Source organism: Sminthopsis crassicaudata, chromosome 5 (assembly GCF_048593235.1).
Source record: "Sminthopsis crassicaudata isolate SCR6 chromosome 5, ASM4859323v1, whole genome shotgun sequence".
Classification (NCBI taxonomy): Eukaryota; Metazoa; Chordata; class Mammalia; order Dasyuromorphia; family Dasyuridae; genus Sminthopsis; species Sminthopsis crassicaudata.
Window position 1 is genome coordinate 309,055,678 of NC_133621.1, and position 18,714 is coordinate 309,074,391.

Here is an 18,714-nt window from a genome sequence, read left to right on the forward strand (position 1 = left end):
AGAGTTTTGCACAGTTCCTCTAAGATGGATTGATTAACAGTCATGGATGATAATCAGAAAAGATATTGGTGGATGATAATAGGTAGTAGTGAAGAAAGTCCTAACTATAATAAGACCAGAAGTTCCTTGCACAATTTAAGCAAGAATAGGGAGGGAAAGAATTAGGTTTTATTAACTCTTCTATTCCTCTATTAATTGTTCCATGTTTCTTAACTTTATTTTTCCAATGAGTCTGTGAAGTCTCTAAGGTCAGAGATTATACTTATATATCCCTTCCCCTTATACTTCTTAATATCCAGGCCTGGAGCTGGGCATGGTTGGGGAATCAATCAATCATGGGACTTTTCAGAGCCTTTGGAGAGAAGCTCAGACTGAGTATAAAAGACTGTGTGTGTGTGTGTGTGTGTGTGTGTGTGTGTGTGTGTGTGTGTGTGTGTAAACTGACAAACAAATAAATATGTCTGTATGTCAGCCTTACTCAGTAAGATAGAAAATGCAGAGATTGGTACGTCCCACTTTTTCTCCTAATGCTCAACTACAAGTCCTGCTACCTGTAATGATTTTGGGGAGGGTTGGTCAGTCTCGGGAACTCTCTCTGCAGCAGTCTCCCATCATTCTGTTCTCTCTAATTTGGAGGAATTCTCACCATCTCCATGTCACCAGGAGCCTTGGTTCTAGGGATCATTACCATGCCATGTTAGAGAGTAAGAGAATATTGTAGTCAAGGTGAACTTTGGAGATTGTGTTGTCATACAGTTCCATTTTGCACAAAGCACTGTGGCCCAGAAAGGCCCTTGAGGTACATAAGGATTTCTTAGCACAGCTCTGTCCAGAACCTACTATATCCAGAGCCCTAATCAAGGTCTGTAAGAACTGACTTCACCTATAGTTTAAAGCAATTTGCAAATACAAGAAGCCTTCAATCCTCAGCATGAGAGGGGCTCTTAGTAGTTAAGAAAGTTGCAGGGTTCTGAATGAACATGTTCATTGTTTTGAAATACCGAATCATAGAATCTCAGAGCCAGAAGAGACAGGAGAGGGCACAGATTCCTCCCTGAATGAGAATGACTTCTCTCTACAAGATTCCACAGAGTGGGTGAACCAGCATCTAATTCCAATGAAAGGTAAACAGTCCTATGCAAGAAAATCTGTGCTACCTTGGACAGCTCCGATTATTAGAAAGTTGTACTTATATGGGTAGATATGCCTGTGTTTTATAACTCACCTAAATCTACCTGGATAGCTACTTTCCACTGATCCCTCTTCTGCCCTGCAGGGCTAAGGAGAACAAGGTTAATCCTCTTAAACATGATAGTCCTTCAAACACTTGAAGGCCACTCTCTCATTCCTCTTATGCCTTCTCCTCTCATCCATTCTCATTTTTATCCAATATCCCACTCTAAAAGGAATTCTCCCATGTTCATCAATAGAGCAGATGTGTTCTCCAAAATTCTATTCTTTGGAGAATTAAGAACATCTGAAAAATTTGCCACTCCTAAACACTGAAATGCTAGATGGTACAGTGGATAGAGTGTCAGGTCTAGAGTCAAAAGTCTCATATTCTTGACTTCAAATATAACCTCACTTAATTTGTTTCCTTCAGTTTCTCATCTGTAAAATGACCTGAAGAAGGAAATGGAAAATTACTTCAATAATTTTTGGCAAAAAATCCCAAATGGAGACAAGGAGAATTGGACATGACTTAAATGACTATACAACAATAAAACTCCTTTAATAATTAGGCATAGTATCCAGGAGTATGAAAGTGATCATTATGCTGTCCTATGATTGCCAGGATTTATTGGGTTCAGTTATGAGTGCCACATAGAAGATGAGTCAATCATTATGGAGAAGGCCTTTGAGGTCATGCTTTGTGAGGCTGGTTGTCTAGGATTGGCTATAGAAAAGGATGGTCAGAAGAAAATGGTAGAATACAGAAGGAGAACCGGAAGGATGTCCAAGCCATTGAGTCTGAGCGCTTCATTTCACAGATGAAAAAGAGAAAAATCTGTTAACTGGCTGCAAAGCTTATAGACTATATGGAACAATTGTTTCCTAAATAAAAAAGTGCGAGATTTGTGGTGCTATATACAATTATTTTTTTCCTGTTATTTATGTAAGGAAATGTTCTTAACTATGGATATTTGTCAAGTTCATATAATATTTAAAATAATGAATAACACATTCCTGGAGATTCTTTGAGGTATAGTGCTAATATTATGACACTAATTTTGCAGATGAAAAATTTGGGGTCCAGTTATGCTAAGCAATTGGTTATTATTATTTTATTATTATTATTATTATTATTATTATTATTATTATTATTATTTACTTTCTGCTTGGTTCTAGAGAGCAGAAATTTTGTTGAGGATTAATATCAGGAATAGACTCCTAAACATCTGAGGTCTCCTAGAATGAAATGGGATTGCTGAGGAAACAGCGTGTTTTCTCTCACTGAAGGCCAAAGGCCAAATGGCTATTTGCTGGGAATATTGTGGAAGGGATTTCTGCCTAACAATGGACTAAATCAAATGATCTCTGGTCTTTTCAGATCTGAGATTCCATGACTTTTCTAAGGTCACATGAAAATGATGGTAGTGGCCCTAAACACAGGCCCCAGAGTAATTTTTCCATGATATCACTCTCTCTATAGAGTATAGCCATAAAATTAGAGCTTAACTTCTAGGAGAAAAGCTATGGGAGTGAAAAAGAGAAGAATGTTAGTCATGGTATCATCAAGGAAGAAAGACATGACTTGAGAACCCAAATGGGCCTGGGATGTGAAAGAGAGGAAGGGAGAGGAAGAAAGGGAAAGAAGAAGAGACAGCAAGAGACAGAGCTGAAAAGAGTAAGAGAGATTTAAGGAAGGAAGGATGCTGGGAGGGAAAAGGAAGGAAGAGTCAGAGAGAAAAAAAAAAAAAAAACCAAGGATGGAGGGAGGGGTGAAAGGAAAGAGAGAAAAAGAAAAAGATGACATTTTGAGGGAAGAATGAAATGGATTGCATTGGGCCCAGTATTCAAAATTCCTCACTATCTGCATCCTAGCTATCATTCAAATCTTCATATTTTTATTTGCTCTCCATTTCAGTCTGACAAGACTAGATGTTTTCTGAAGAAGGCATTTCCACTCTCCCCATTTTCTGTACTTTTGCAATACTTTGTCCCAAGCCTGGAGTTTGTACTTCTGTCTCACAGAATCCTTGCACAGCTCAGATAGTGCTGTCTATACAAGATATTCCTTAATTTAGTCATTCATATTCTCCTTTTTTTGGTACATATTTTGTATTTCTCCATTCATGTGCATGTGATATCTTGCTGGTAAAATATAAGTACCTTGAGTTGAAGGGCTGTTTTATCTCTATATCCCCATGGAGCAGTATGGGGTCATAGAAAGAGAACTGTCCTGGAAAACAGTATGTTCTGGCTTAGTTCCAACCGCCCGGGTATTTACAGGGTGAATGACTTTACTTCTCTAAGAGAAAAATTTTCAAGGCTCTAAGTTGTAGAAAAGATGTTAAGTGGCATTGGTAGATTGGGTTCCCTTACCTGGGAACTCCTTATAACAAGAAAATCACAAGCCAAGTTCTTGCCCCTATCCTATACTCATGGTTTAGTATATAGCATCTTGATTATAATTAAGTATTAAAGCAAGGTCAGTTGAATTGAACTTTCTTGACGTGGGTTTCACTTCCCTGGTCCTCAGTTCTCTTCCTGGCCATAGAGTGAGTCTCCTAGGCAATGGCTTCCCAGGTAATCAATAATCAAATAGTAGAAAACAGTTCTACATCATGCTTTCTAATTGCATGTTGGTAATGATGGGATAGGAGTAAAAGGTCTTCATTGAAATTCCAGCCACACTTCCACTTTCCCTCCAAGTATGGACCCAACAACTGTTCTGAATCAAGCCATGTGTCATCTGCACTAATGGGGAGGAATGCTGAGTTCAGGCGTAGGTAAGTAAACTCGATTAAGAGAGTTGTATCCCTGGGCGAGGCTCAAGACTTAGTAAATTTTACTAGCTAAGCAGTGAGCTCTGTGTCAGAGTAATTACACCTTTTATCCACTGTGAGCTCTCTCTTAGCATCTTCAGGCACCTTAATTTCCCACTTCAGCTAATTTAGAAGTAAAACCACAGAGGTTTAGAAAGGTTAGTTCCCAAAGAACCAACGCATGACTGTTCGGCATGGCTTCAGGCACTGGAAGTACATTGTGAAGAAAAAGGAATTCATTAAGCAACAATTATGGAGTGATGGATCATTGATAGCATATATACAGTTTGCTGGGAAAAAATAATCTCTGAAAATCCAAGGGGCATCTTCTCCCTTATTTGTTTATGAACTTCCTCTTGAACAATAATAATAAACTCTTAAGTTTGAATGTGGGGGAGCCTCTAATTAGTTATTCTTTCAACTTTTTGGGGAAGTGAGGAAACCACTGATTGTAACCCCTTTACAAAGCCCTCAGAAGTTTTTCCATTTTATAAAAACTTTTGATTTTAACCAATATGGAGCACCCTGTTTATGTTTTTCTGATGCAGTTATCCTTGAAGTCTGCCATGGGAAGCTGACCCTAAGGGGTAAGTAATTTTTTGAGCTCTGGAAAGATCATGAGACTCTTAGCTCTCTTAACTACTATCTATAGAAGGGGAAGATGGAACTAGATAATTCCCAAAGTCCTTTCACAAGGACCTTGTGATTTTTTTATCTAGAAAGACTTCAGAGCATGGCTCAGTGATGAAGGTCATATATGTCAACCAAAGGACATTTTAAGGTGGGTTCAAGAAGAATGATCACCAGTTTGCTTGAATGTTTTGCCAAGTATGAAGAACTTCTTAAATATTTATTGTTTTCCAAGTACCAATACAAGTATAAGAATGAAACAATCCCTACTTCAAAGGATTTTATATTCTAAAAACAATGTGTGAATTTAAATAAGTATGAATGTATGTATATATGTACGTGTGTGTCCATGGTGTATGTGTTGGTTTTGAGTCTTTTGAATCATGTCTGACTCTGTGTGACCCAATTTGGGGATTTTCTTGGCTAAGATATTGGAATGATTTGCCATTTCTTTCTCTAGCTCATTTACAGATGAGGAATTGAGGTAAAGTTAAGTGATTTATCCAAGATCAGAGAGTTAGGAAGTATCTGAAGCCAGAATTGAACTCAGGAAAATTAGTCTTCTTGATTGTGGGCTCAGCACTTTATTCCCTACACTGCTAGGTGCCCCATGTATGTGTACACATAGCTAAATAACAACTATAATGAAAATAAATGTATATAGATAGAAAAGGGTTAAATACAAGGTAGTTTCGTGGTAGGACACTACTAATTGGAGGGATCAAAATAGGTTAATTTAAAAACAGAATTTGTAATTCGAAAGAGGAGAAGAGGGGGAGAGAGGAAAAAGAAATGAGGAGGGGGAGGTAAGGAGAGAGAGAAAGAAAGAGTGCAGAGAGAAAGAATACACACACACAGAGCCAGAGAGACAAAAGAGACAGAGACAGAAGAGCCCCTTCTATCTTGGGCAATAGCAGTCTTCAAATCCCTCTACTCCACAATCTAGAAATCACCCGAGGTTCCTCACTCTCCTTTAACTTTAGCCCCCTCTGAATACTGAATCTGCTACCAAGTCCTCCAGATTTTGTCTCTGTAACATTCCTTGACTATATCTACCTCTCTCCTCTGACACTGCTATCACTTTGGTTCTGGTCTTCATCACCTTACAACTGAACTATTACAATAATCTGCTGGTGGACAGTCTGCTTCAATTGTCTTTCTATTCTTTTTCCATGCAGCCAGCCAAATGATTTTCCTAAAGGACAGGTTGAATTATGTTGCTCCCCTCGTCAATAAACTCCAGTGGCTCCCTACTGTCTCTAGAAGCAAATAGAAAATACACTATTTGGAATTAAAAATCCCTCAAAACTTAGCCCCTTCTTAGCTTTTCAATCTTCTGATAGTTTAGTTTTGGTCAGAGTAAGTTTGATACATACAGTTTGACATGTCAAAAAAAAAGCATCTGGTAATACAGAACTGAGACTCAAAAAGATAGAGTTGACTGGAGAGAGATTTGTGAGCAATTGGTGAAGTCACAAAGAGAAAGTACAGAAAGAGAAGAGGCTCCAAGGGAGGGTCATTGGTAGTACACTCTTAAGAGGTGTGACAAGCAAGATAACATTGCTATTTCCAAATTATGTTGCCTGTATTTCAACCACATTCTTCATTACCTTCCTTCAGTAACATTCTGGGCTTCATTTTTTGGATCCTAAACTCTGGATAGGTGAGTTTTCTGCTCATTTCAGTTTATCCAGGAACTTTCAAACTAAGTTTCAATATGTCTATTCTCTCCTCCTCCCTAATTCAGTTTCTGAATCTTTTTTATTTGTTGTTGTTGTTTGTTTGTTTGTTTTTCCTTATTAGAAGGTAATCTTCTTGAGGACAAGGAAGGAAGGAAGGAAAAGAGGGAGGGAGGGAGGAAGGAAGGAAAAGAGGGAGGGAGGGAGGAAGGAAGGAAGGACGGACAAGGGTTCAGCTCTGAATGAAGAATATCAGTCAATATGAAGGGGAGTTAGATAGACATTAATGAAACCTCTGATTCCCAGATTGACACATTTTGGTTTAGTCTTTTCTTTGTTCTCCTAACTGTGAGCTGCCTGAGGGCAGGGGCCATACTATATACTCTGTACATATGCATTTTAGTAAGTCTCTTGAAGAAACAAAAGAAGAACAATTCTATTTTTTTCCCTTTGAGTAGTAGCTGGGGTTAGCATTAAGGGCTATGGATATTTGGTGTACTACAAAGTGGGATTTGAAAACACAATCTTCTTAGAGATGATCAAATCTCTGTTTCTTATTAGGACTCTTTTGGTGTTAAGCTATCAAAGGAATTCTCTTTACCAACCAGCCAGTATTGAATGTTCAGGCTGAAAGCTGGCCCTTTGTAGTAGAATCCTCACTAAATGGGAAAAAAAAAATTATAGTTCTTTTAGAATAATTTTAGAGAAAAAAATGATGTAGGACAAGTGTCCACCAATTCTTTTTACTATGTCATCACTGAAGAGTTTTCAAACAAATTGACTGTCAAAATTGTTTGTTCTTACGAAGTTATTGTAAATTGTTTTGGCTCACTATTCTACATCAACTCATTCAAGTCTTGCCAGGCTTTTATGAATCCACCTTGTTCCTTATTACGTATGATATAATTCCATTAACATATATACAATCCTTTGTCGTTCATTCCCCAATTGTTGGTCACCCTCCTATGTTTATTTTCTTTACTACAACAAAATGTTTCACAATGATTATTTTTGCACATATGCACATATGTCTTTTACATTGTTTGTCACTTTGAAGTCTATGGCAGGACTTTAAGAATTGCTTTGATTAGGATTTTTCTTATTATTAGAGACTTGGAATATTTTTGGGAAGCTTATGGGTAGTTTATTTTTCTTCTGAGAAATGATTGTTCATATCTTTTGACCATTGGCCACCTGAGGAATGGTTCCTTTTTTTTTTTTTTTTTTTTTTTTTTTTGTATTTTATAAACCTTGCATATTGGAATTTTATTTGAGAAATTTGAAGCAGAAATTTTTTTCTGCATCAGAATCCATTTCTAAGGAAGGCTTGCTGTTGCCTTATAATCCCCCAGACTTGACACTATACTCCCAATAATACTGAAATTATTAAAATCTTTATAACCTGAAATCAGACTTACATGAGTCAGTGATCATGTCAGGATTGTCCAAACAGTAAAACAGACCTGCTCAAAAAGTACATTCTTTTCTTGTGACAAACTAAACTTTCAAATAGTCAGGATGGTAATAAGAGCCCCAGAATCTCTGCAGAACATTCTCAGAAGCCATTTAAGGATGAGACAAAGTACATTAATAAGATCAAGTGATCCAAAGATACCACATGGACCAGTGAAATTGCTCCCAATAAAAGTACCCTAAAATCCTTGATTTTATATCTTAATGATTTTATCTTACCTATAGGTACATGCTTTATAGACACACACATTTATACGTAAATACATATCCCTACATTAAGAAGTACAGAAATATATGTATAGACACATGTATATATCCTCCACAGATAGACAATAACAACTTCTGTTACTCTAGTGCTTTAGGTTTTACAAAGTGCTTTATGAGGAAGGAATGTCAAGATTGTTGCATTAGGAGAATATAGTTCCTTGTGCTCAGGAACTTACTTGTTTCAAATCTAAATCCTAAGGAGACCCAATAAACATTGCTGAACTAGTCTTAGTCCCATTTTACAGACTAGAAATCAGAAATCTGGAAGCATTAAATTATTTGCCCAGAGGCATATAATATAAGTGTTCAAGTTCAACCAAGGTCTTATGATGACAAGTCCAGAGATCAGACCATTCATCGTATTGTTTTTCATGTGGAACAAGAACGAAAGGAAGAAAAGAAGGAGAAGAAAATAGAAAGACAAAAGAAAGAGATGGCAAACAGAATGAGGGAATAGAAGAAAGAAAAAGAGAAGGAAAAAGAAAAGTGTTCATTGCCTCTGAAGGCACAGTAACTTAATTTTGTTTTGCTTTATTTTTTATTTTCTATTTTTTAGAATTTCTAAACTAATTTAGGATATAATCCAAGTGGGATGAGTCTCTAACTCTAAATGGGAGGCCGTAGAACCTTCAGCAAATTGTAAAAATTATATGGCCAACAAACCTTACAATATATAAATGCTTGGCTCTGAAAAAAAATATTGGGAAAAATTGCTATGGAAATTGCTATAAAAAGTACCCTTTCCATTCTATTATGGACAGTAAAAATTCCTGGCATCTGGCTCAGCCACTTTTTGTGTCTACTTTAATAAGAAACACAGCTAATTGAGCAAACTCTATCAAGGACTGGTGTACAAATCAGTGTTTTTGCCTCTCACAAGGAAGTCAGCTTTAGGTTTGAGAATCTGAAACTTAAAACTATCATGAGCAGGAGGAATTCTGGATTAAATAATTCCATTTAAAAACTTACTTGACACAGAGAGGTTTTGGTAGACAAGTCAATTCAATAACCCATCCCTGTTCTCATCACCCATGACTCTCTTCCTGGGCTTTCCCATTAGCCTGACATTGGGATGTAGAAGTTCTGTAGACCCTCAAAGCTGCCCATGGTCCAGAATATGACCATGAGAGGTGAGGGAATGCTTAGGACAGGTTAAAAATGTGAAGGAGTGGAAGGGACGTAAACATGGGTCACAATTCTTTCAGTTCATCTTTCTCCCTCTGGTAGATCATAAGTGATTCATTTTTTTTTATAAAAACAAATTTATGTTTCCCGTCTGAAAGGAGGGGAGAGTGTTTCAGTTCAAGAAAAATGAATTAAGTAGCATTATGAGAATTTTGAATATACACACACTCATGTGATCACGTTTTAGATAGATAGATAGATAGCATTAATTTGAAACAGGTACTTTCTAAATGAAGTGAGAGTGTAATAAAGGCCCTAACTCCTTTTTGTCAAAGGGACTAAGAAGGCAGAAAACAGACTCAGGAGTCTGAGGAATGGACATTGAGAACTGGCCTTTTGGCCTTGTGAAAGGAAAGAAAGGAATGTCAACTAGGTCATCATAGATTTTTTTTAAATTTTCCTTACTACTGATGTTCAATTTAAAACTCACATGAGCAACTGCCCCCTTGGGTCCTTCCCGCATGAGAATCAAGTCTGGGACAGAAGACAGCCAAAACTCACGAGAAGCCAACTTACCGTGGTCGTCTTTATCCGTCCTCCAGGCTGGGTGCAGGTCCAGCCTGATCTATTGATTAACAAGTCGCAGCCTTCTCCTTCTAAACAGGGAAGCATGTCACACCACTGCTTGGTTTTTATGATTCGTGCTGTGGAAGAGAAAACAGAGGTGTTGAACACCAATAAGCTTTTCTATGTTGATTTGTGATTAATTTTTTTTTTTTCACATCGACTTTCCAAGCAAAATAGCAAAGTGATGTGGTGCCAAGATGGTGGAGAGTGGACAGGTCTTTGTCTGAAGTCTTCCTGACTTCCCTCAGAATCAAAAGCAGATTGTGTCTCTGAATAAGTTTTGGAGTGACAGAACCTACAAATATTTGGAGTGTAACAAATTTCCAGCAGAAGATATTTTGTAAGAATTTCAGGAAAGGTTTGTTTTAATCATGCAGGGGGCAGAGGAAGCCCAGCATAGATACAGCACAGGGCAATGCAGGGCAGAGTGGCCTCCACACATCAGGCAAATCTCCTTGAAGTCACTTAACCAAAATACAGCAGCATTGGCTATTCTGTCCTGGTTCAGAAGCCAATGGATCAGCAGACTAGCTGTGAGACTTCCAATGCAACTATAGAAGTCAAGTAGTGAATCCCTGAACCCTAGCATAACAAGCGGGATTTAGCCACAGCATTGCCCACCCAGCACAAGAGGGAATCCTGTAGCACCAGCCTCAGGACAGTGTGAAACCACTGTCACCTTTAGAGGAAGCTTGAAACAATCTCCCCTTTGCCCTAAGAGCATATCTTAATGTTTTAAAATGAGCAAAATAGCAAAAAGAGCTCTGATCATAGATAGCTTTTATGGAGATAGGAAAGAACAAATCTCAAACCCTGAGGACACTAAAAGCAAAATGTCTCCAGATGAAGCCACAAAGGGTAATAAGAGTTCTCTTGGAAAAATTCAAAGAGGTTCTTAAAGAGAATTAGAAGAAAATTGGGAAAAGGAAATGAGAGCTTTGGAAAAGTAAACAGAAACTTCTGAAGAGAATCACTCCTTTAAAAATAGATTTGATAAAAAATGGAAGAAAAAAAAAACTCCTTAAAAATAGATTTGGCAAAATGGAAAAAGAAAATAACCCCCTAAAAAAGAAAAATGATGAAATGAAGAAAAAAATAATTAAAAGTTCAATTGACCAAATGTAAAAGGAGGTAAAAAAGCTAACTAAAGAAAATAATTCACAAAAAATTAGAACTGAACAAAGGAAAATGAATGATTTATTGAGACATCAAGAATCATTAAAAAAAACCTAACCCCCCACAAAATACAAGAAAAATGTAAAATGCCTCATCAGAAAAACAACCAACCTGGAAAGTACGTCCATGAGAAACAATCTAAGAGTTATTGGATTACCTGAAAACTACAATGAAAAAAAGAACCTAGATAACATCTTCCAAGAAATCATCGAGTAAAACTGTCCTGATGTCCTAGAATCAGAGGGTAAAATAGTCATTGAAAGAATCCACCAATCACCTCCTGAAAGAGAACCCCAAATGAAAACTCAAGGAATATTGTCATTAAATTTCAAAATTATCAAATCAATGAGAAAATATTGCAAGCAGCCAGAAAGAAACAGTTCAAATTTGAGGAGCCACGATTAGGATTGCTCAGGATCTAGCAGTTTTCACCTTAGAGGACCAAAGGACCTGGAATATGATATTTCAGAGGACAAATGATCTTGGACTGCAGCCAAGAATCAACTATCCAACTAAAGTAAGCATTATCTTTCAGGGAAAAAGAGGGATATTCAATGAAATAGGGAATTTTCATTTATTTTTGAAAAAAAGACCAGAGTTGAACAGAAAATCTAACTTTCAAATACAAAACTCAAAAGAAACAAAGAAAGGTAAAAAGAGAAGGGGGAAAACATGTTTTCTAAAGGTTAAAAAGTTTACATTCCTATAGAGGAAGATGATGTGCTTTACTCTTGAGAACTGTATCTTTGTTAGGGGTTATTTAATGGATGTAGGTGTAATTTGACTTTATTGTGATGCTATAAAAAATGAAATTAGAGGTAGAAATTGATTATACTGGAAGAAGAGGAAAGAGGAGGTAAAATGGGGGGTAAATTACATCACATGAAGAGACAAAAACGACCTATTACAATTGAGGGAAGGAAGGGAGGAAGGATGAGCATAGTGTGGACCTTAATCCCATCAGATTTGGCTCAAAGACAAAATATCAGATATATTTAGTTTGAAAAAGAAACTTGACTCACCCTACTGGGTGTAAGAGAAAGGAAAGGGGGAAGCTAATAGAAGAAAGAGCAAAAGTTGAAGAGGAATGGGATCAGAAAGAGGTGAGGGGTTGGAAAAGGGGAGAGCAGACTGAGGGAGGTGGTGGTCAGAAGCAAAACACTGGGGAGAAGGGAATGGAGGAAAAGAAAGAGAACTCCTCAAATAATAAGGAAAAATAAGATGTCAAGGGATACATTAGTCATTTAACTGTGAATGTGAATGGGATGAACTCTGTCAGAAAATAGAAGTAGATAGACTGGATTAAAAGCCAGCATCCTACAATAAGTTGTTTACAGGAAACACATAAAAAAGAGTGATACATATACAGTAAATATAAAAGGCAGGAGCAGAATCTATTATGCTTCAGCAGAAGTGGAAGAAAAAAAAAAAAAGAAGAAGCAGGGGTAGTGAGCCTGATCTCAAATTGAGCAAAAGAGCAAGAGATAAAGAAGGAAACTACATTTTGCTAAAGGGTATCCTACGTAATGAAATAATATTAATACTAAACATATATGCACTAAGTGATATAACATCTACATTCCTAGAAGAGAAGTTGAGAGCTGCAAGAAGAAAAGACAGCAAAACTATACTAGTGAGGTATCTCACCCTTGTTCCATTGGAACTACATAAATTGAACCCCAAATTAATAAGGAAGAAGATAAGAAGGTAAATAGAATTTTAGAAAAGTTAAGTATGATAGACCTTTGGAAAAATGTGAATGGGGCAGAAAGGAGTATATTTTTTTTCTTGATGGTACCTACAACTAACACAAAAACTGACCAAGTATTAGGGCATAAAGATCTCAAAATCAATTGCAGAAAGCAGAAATAATAGAGTTTTTTTCAGATCATATCATAATACAATAAAAATTACATGTAATAAAGGGTTAGAGAAAAATAGACCAAAAATTACTTGAAAACTAAATAATATAATCCTAAGAGTGAGTGGCTGAAACAATAAATCATAGACACAATTGATAATTTCATCAAAAAGAATGGCTATAATGAGAAAACATACAAAAATTTATGGGATGCAGACAAAACAGTTCTTAGGAAAAAATTATATTTCTAGATTCTTAGTTGCATTAAATAGAGAAAATCAAATTGTTTTATCAAAAATGAAAAAGGGTGAACTGCCCACCAATGAAGAGGAAATGAGAGCAATAATTAGGAGCTATTTTGTCCAATTGTATGCCAATAAATCTGATAATCTAAGTGAAATAGAGGAATACCTACAAAAATATAGATTGCCTAGATTAACAGAAGAAATAAATTGCTTAAATTGTCCTATTTTAGAAAAAATAAATAGAACAAGCTATTAATCAACTCCCTATGAAAAAAATCTCCAATACCAGATGGATTTACATGTGAATTCTACTAAACATTTAAAGAACAATTAACTCCAATACTATATAAACTATTTTTTAAAATAGGAAAAAAAAAGGACTCCTATTAAATTTATTTTATGGCACAGATAGGTTTCTAATATCTAAACCAGGTAGTATGAAAATAGAGACAATTATAGACCAGTTTCCCTAATGAATATTGATGCAAAATTCTTAAATAAAATACAGCAAGTTATCACCAGGATAATACATCATAACCAAGTAGAAATTTATACCAAGTATGTAGGGATGGTTCAATATTAGGAAAACTATTAGAATAACTGACTATATCAATAACCAAACTAAGATAAATCATACAATTGTCTCAATAGATGCAGAAAAATCATTTGACAATATAGAATATAGGAATAAATGAAATGTTTCTTAAAATGAACAGTAATATCTATTTAAAATCAATAGCAAGCATCATATGCAATAGGGATAAACTAGCAATATTCCAGAAAGAGGAGTGATGAAACAAGGTTGGTCATTATATATTGTATTAGAAATGTTAGCTTTAGCAATAAGAGAAGAAAAATAAATTTAGAGTAGGTAGAGAGAAAACAAAATTATTATTGTTTATAGATGACATAATGGTATACTTAAAAAATACTAGAGAATCAACTAAAAAAACCTACTAGAAATAATTCACAATTGTCAAAGTTTCAGGATACAAAATAAATCCACATAGATCACTGGCATTTCTACAGGTTACCATTTCTGTAACTTACATTCAATAGCAAAGTAAACAAAGAGAAATGCCATTTCAAATAATTGTACATAATATAAAATATTTGGGAGTCTACCTGCCAAAACAAAGTCAGAAATTATATGAACGCAATTACTAAACACTTTCCATAGAAATAAAGTCAGATCTAAACAACAAAGAATATCAAAATACAAAGTGCTTATACATAGACTGAGCTAATATAATAAAAAAATGACAATTCTACCTAAATTAATCTACTTATTCAGTGTCATGCCAATCAAACTGCCAATAAAATACAGAGTTAGAAAAATAATAACAAAGTTCATCTGAAAGAACAAAAAATCAAGAATTTCAAGGGAATTCATGAAAAAAATTGCAAATGAAGCTATATCAGATCTAAAACTATATTATAAAATAGAGGTAATCAAAACCATTTGGTACTGCTAAGAAATAGAGTAATTGATCAGTGAAATAGGTTGGTTCACAAGACACAGCAATCAATGATTGTAGTAATCTAGTGTTTGATAAAACCCAAAGACCCCCACTTCTGGGATAAGAAATCAGTATTTGATAAAAATTGCTAGAAAAATTGGAAAGCAGTGTGGCAGACTAGACATTGACTAACACCTAACGCTCTATACCAAGATCAAGTTGAAGTGGGTTCATGATTTAGACATAAAGGGTGAAACTATAAGTAAATCAGAAGAACAAAGTATATTCTACCTCTTTAAGATCTGTGGAAAAGGAAGAAACCTGTGGCTAAAGAAGAACTAGAATACATTATGAAATGCAAAATGGATAATTTTATTATAGTAAGTTTAAAAGGTCTTGTACAAACAAAACCAATAAAAAAAATCAGAAGGGAAGTACAAAACTAGGAAAAATTTGTAAATCCAAGGTTCTGATAAAGGCTTCATTTCTAACATACATAGAGAATTGACTCAAATTTATAAGACGATGAGCCATTCTTCTTTAATCAATAAATGGTGCAAGTTATATGAACAGACAAATTTGAGATGAAGAAATTAAAACCATTTCTGGACATATGAAAAAATGTTCTAAATCACTACTAGAGAAATGCAAATTAAGACAACTTTGAGATAGTACACACCTCTCAGATTGGATAAATGACAAGAAAAGATGATAAATACTGGAGGAGAGGTGGGAAAACTGGGACAGTAATACATTTTTTGTTGGAGTTTTGAACTGACCCAACCATTCTGGAGAGCAAGATGAAACTCTGTACCAAGAGTTATGAAACTGTGCATGTCCTTTGATCCAGTAGTGTCTCTAATGAACCTGTATCCCAAAGAGATCATGAAAAAGGAAAAAGGATTCATATGTACAAAAATGTTTGTAATAGCCCTTTTTGTAGTGGCAAGGAACTGGAAACTGAGTTCATCAATTAGGAAATGGCTGAATAAAATATAGTGTATGAATATTATGGAATATTTATGTTCTGTAAGAAATGATCAGTAGGAAAAGGATCATTTCAGAAAGGCCTGGAGAGACTTACATGAACTGATGTTGAGTGAAGTGAATAGAACCAGGAGAACATTGTGCACAGCAACAAGATTATGCGATGATCAATTCTGATGGACGTGGCTCTTTTCAACAGTGAGGTGATTCAGGCTAGTTCCAAGACTTGTGATGGACAGAGCCATCTGTATCCACAGAGAAAACTATGGGGACTGAAAGGTCATTCACAGCATAGTATTTTCACCTATTTTGTTGTTTACTTGCTTTTTGTTTTCTTTTTCATGTATATATTTTTTTGATCTGATTTTTCTTGTGAAGCATAATTGTGGAAATATGTATAAAAGAAATTGTACATTTTAACATGTGTTTGCTGTTTAGGGAAGGCATGGGGGAAGGGAGGGAGAAAAAAAATTTGGAACACTAGGTTTTGCAAGAGTGAATGTTGAAAATTACCTTTGCATATATTTTGAAAATAAAAAGCTATTATTAAAAAAGCAAAAAAAAATCAGTAAAGTAACTGGAGGGCTCTTTTGAAACAAGGAATATTTTCTCAGGTATTCTCCTCTGGGAATACATAGGAAAGTGAAAAAAGGATTGGATAATGGGTTGTAGGCACTCAGTTTAAATTACTGTTATGACTAGGCAGTGCATCCACAGATAGATCATCTCATCTTTGAGCCTCGGATTTCTTGTTTATAATACGGAGGAGATAAGTTCTGCCATTGGGGTCCCCTTCCACATATAGATCTTTAATGCTAAGTTCCTTAAAATCAGAGATATTTTTAGTTCCATTCAATTTAAGAAATGTTGGGGGCAGCTAGGTGGCGCAGTGGATAGAGCACCAGCCCTGAATTCAGGAGGACCCGAGTTCAAATTTGGTCTCAGACACTTAACACTTCCTAGCTGTGTGACCCTGGGCAAGTCACTTAACCCCAGCCTCAGGGGGGTGAAATGTTTATCAAACAGTTTTCAAATGTAAGTCTTTAAAGACTAAAAAATAGCAACAACAGCAAGTAGCAAACCTTTTTTGCTCTCAAGGAGCTTCAATTCTATTAAGAAATTATTTCCAAAATCCTCAAGAGTACTCAATGGATTAATCTGTTTCCCTAACTGGTCTTCCTGCTTCTATTCAGCCTCAACTCTAAATCTACCTTTAAACTGCTGGCCAAGTCTGTGACCTGTTAGTATAAAGGACTCCAAGAAGGAACTCTCTGACTTACATGAACTGATGCTGAGTGAAATAAGCAGAACCGGGAGATCATTATATACTTCAACAATGATACTGAATGAGGATGTATTCTGATGGAAGTAAGAAGATCTAATAAAGTTCCAATTGTTCAATGATGGATAGAATCAGCAACACCCAGAGAAGGAACACTGAGAAATGAGTGAAAACTGTTTTCATTTTTGTCTTTCTTTCCAGGTTATTTTTACCTTCTGAATCCAATTCTTCCTGTGCAACAAGAAATTTGGTTCTGCACATATATATTGTATCTAGGATATACTATACCACATTTAACATGTATGGGGCTGCCTGCCATCTAGGAGAGGAGGTGGAGGGAAGGAGGGGAAAATTCAGAACAGAAGCGAGTACAAGGGATAATGTTGTAAAAAAATTACTCATGCATATGTACTGTCAAAAAATTATAATTATAAAATTAATTTTAAAAAAAGAGAAAGAACTCCCTTTGCAAATTCAGATTGCCACCTTCTCTGCAATTCATAATCTCAGAGAAAAAAGGAAAAAAAATACAAATGGCCCAGAACATTCATTTATTTATTATTATTTTCACAAGACTCTATAAAGTTTGATAATATGTCAGGGACAAAATTTGAATCCAGTCTTCCCAGCTTTGAAATCAGTTTTCCATCCATTGTATTTTGTTGTTGTTCATCTGAAGCTGTCATTTCTAGTCATATCTAACTCTTCATGACTCCATTTGGGGTATTCTTGGTAAGGATACTGAAATAGTTTGCCAGTTTCATCTCCCGGTCATTTAAAAATAAGAAAACCAAGGCAAATGACTTGCCCAGATTCACATAGCCAGTAAGTAGAAGGCCAGCTCTGAACTCAGGAAGATGAGTTTTCTTGACTTCATATCTTGTACTTTATCTACTGTGCCCTGTACTATAATTTTTTCTATCCAATTACGTTCTTAGTAAATTTTGTCTCTTTCAAAACATTTGTCCTCACTCTACCTCCATACATACTCAGGTTTTGTCTTTCTCATTAGCCAGGAAAGGTAGGGACTGTGCTTTGTAGATATGTATGAGAAATTGGGAAAAGATGGGCAAAAAAATACAATGTAAGGGATGGGCTAGGGTCACTCTGAGATTCAGAAAAGAGTCTTGTGAATATACATAACAATGAACAGTGTCCCAGGGCACTTCCACTGGGAAAACCAGACAGTGTTTGATCCAAGAGAAGAGGGAAGGCTGGTTTTGTAAAGCACAACCTTTGATTTTTCCCTCAGTTTTCTAAACACCATATTTCTGAAGTCAGTCACATCTTCTCTTTTTGCTTGCCTCCCCTTTTCAGGAACAGAGCTGAGGAGCTGAAAAAAATTATACTTTTCTCATATTGCAAATGGGGATGCTCTAGCTCCGAAGGGGGAAACACCTGTGCAAGGAGCCATGGAGAATCAGTCCTAGCAGGAGTCCCTGGTTCTTTATGCTTGTTAAGACATGTCCCATAATAAGCACTTCATAATCCTCCAGAAATGTACTTAATCCTGGGACTTCCTGCTGCAGCTGTGTGATTGACACAAAGATTTATATCAGGATCATAGGGTTAGTTAGTCTCCCAATTTTACTCATGAGGAAACTGAGGCAGAGAGTGGTGAGCTGACTTGCTTCAGATTCTCAAAGCTAGTAAGATAAGATCTAAACTCAGACTCCACCATTCACTGTACCATCTCAGAAGAATTGGAATCAGATGGACCTAAAATGCTGATTAAAACTTACATATATAATCATGGATTAATTCTATACAAATACAGATACAAATGGAAATATAGCCAATAAGGGAATTCATTTTATTTGACTGGATACATTAACATGAACATTCTATCTCTGTCTCTGTCTGTCTCTGTCTGTCTCTCTCATTTGATTGTTCAGTTTGGGGTGGAGGAAGTT

The 18,714-nt window shown here is 35.9% G+C and overlaps 1 protein-coding gene across 3 annotated transcripts in view; it reads right to left on the reverse strand.

Annotated features, from left to right (window-relative positions):
* Positions 1-18,714, reverse strand: part of TAFA5 (TAFA chemokine like family member 5) — a 559,022-nt gene that overhangs the window by 59,813 nt on the left and 480,495 nt on the right. For all 3 annotated transcript variants that reach the window (XM_074272069.1, XM_074272070.1, XM_074272068.1), the window contains exon 3: positions 9,740-9,867. In XM_074272069.1, the coding sequence (XP_074128170.1) occupies positions 9,740-9,867 (128 nt within the window). The remainder of the gene's footprint in view (positions 1-9,739; positions 9,868-18,714) is intronic.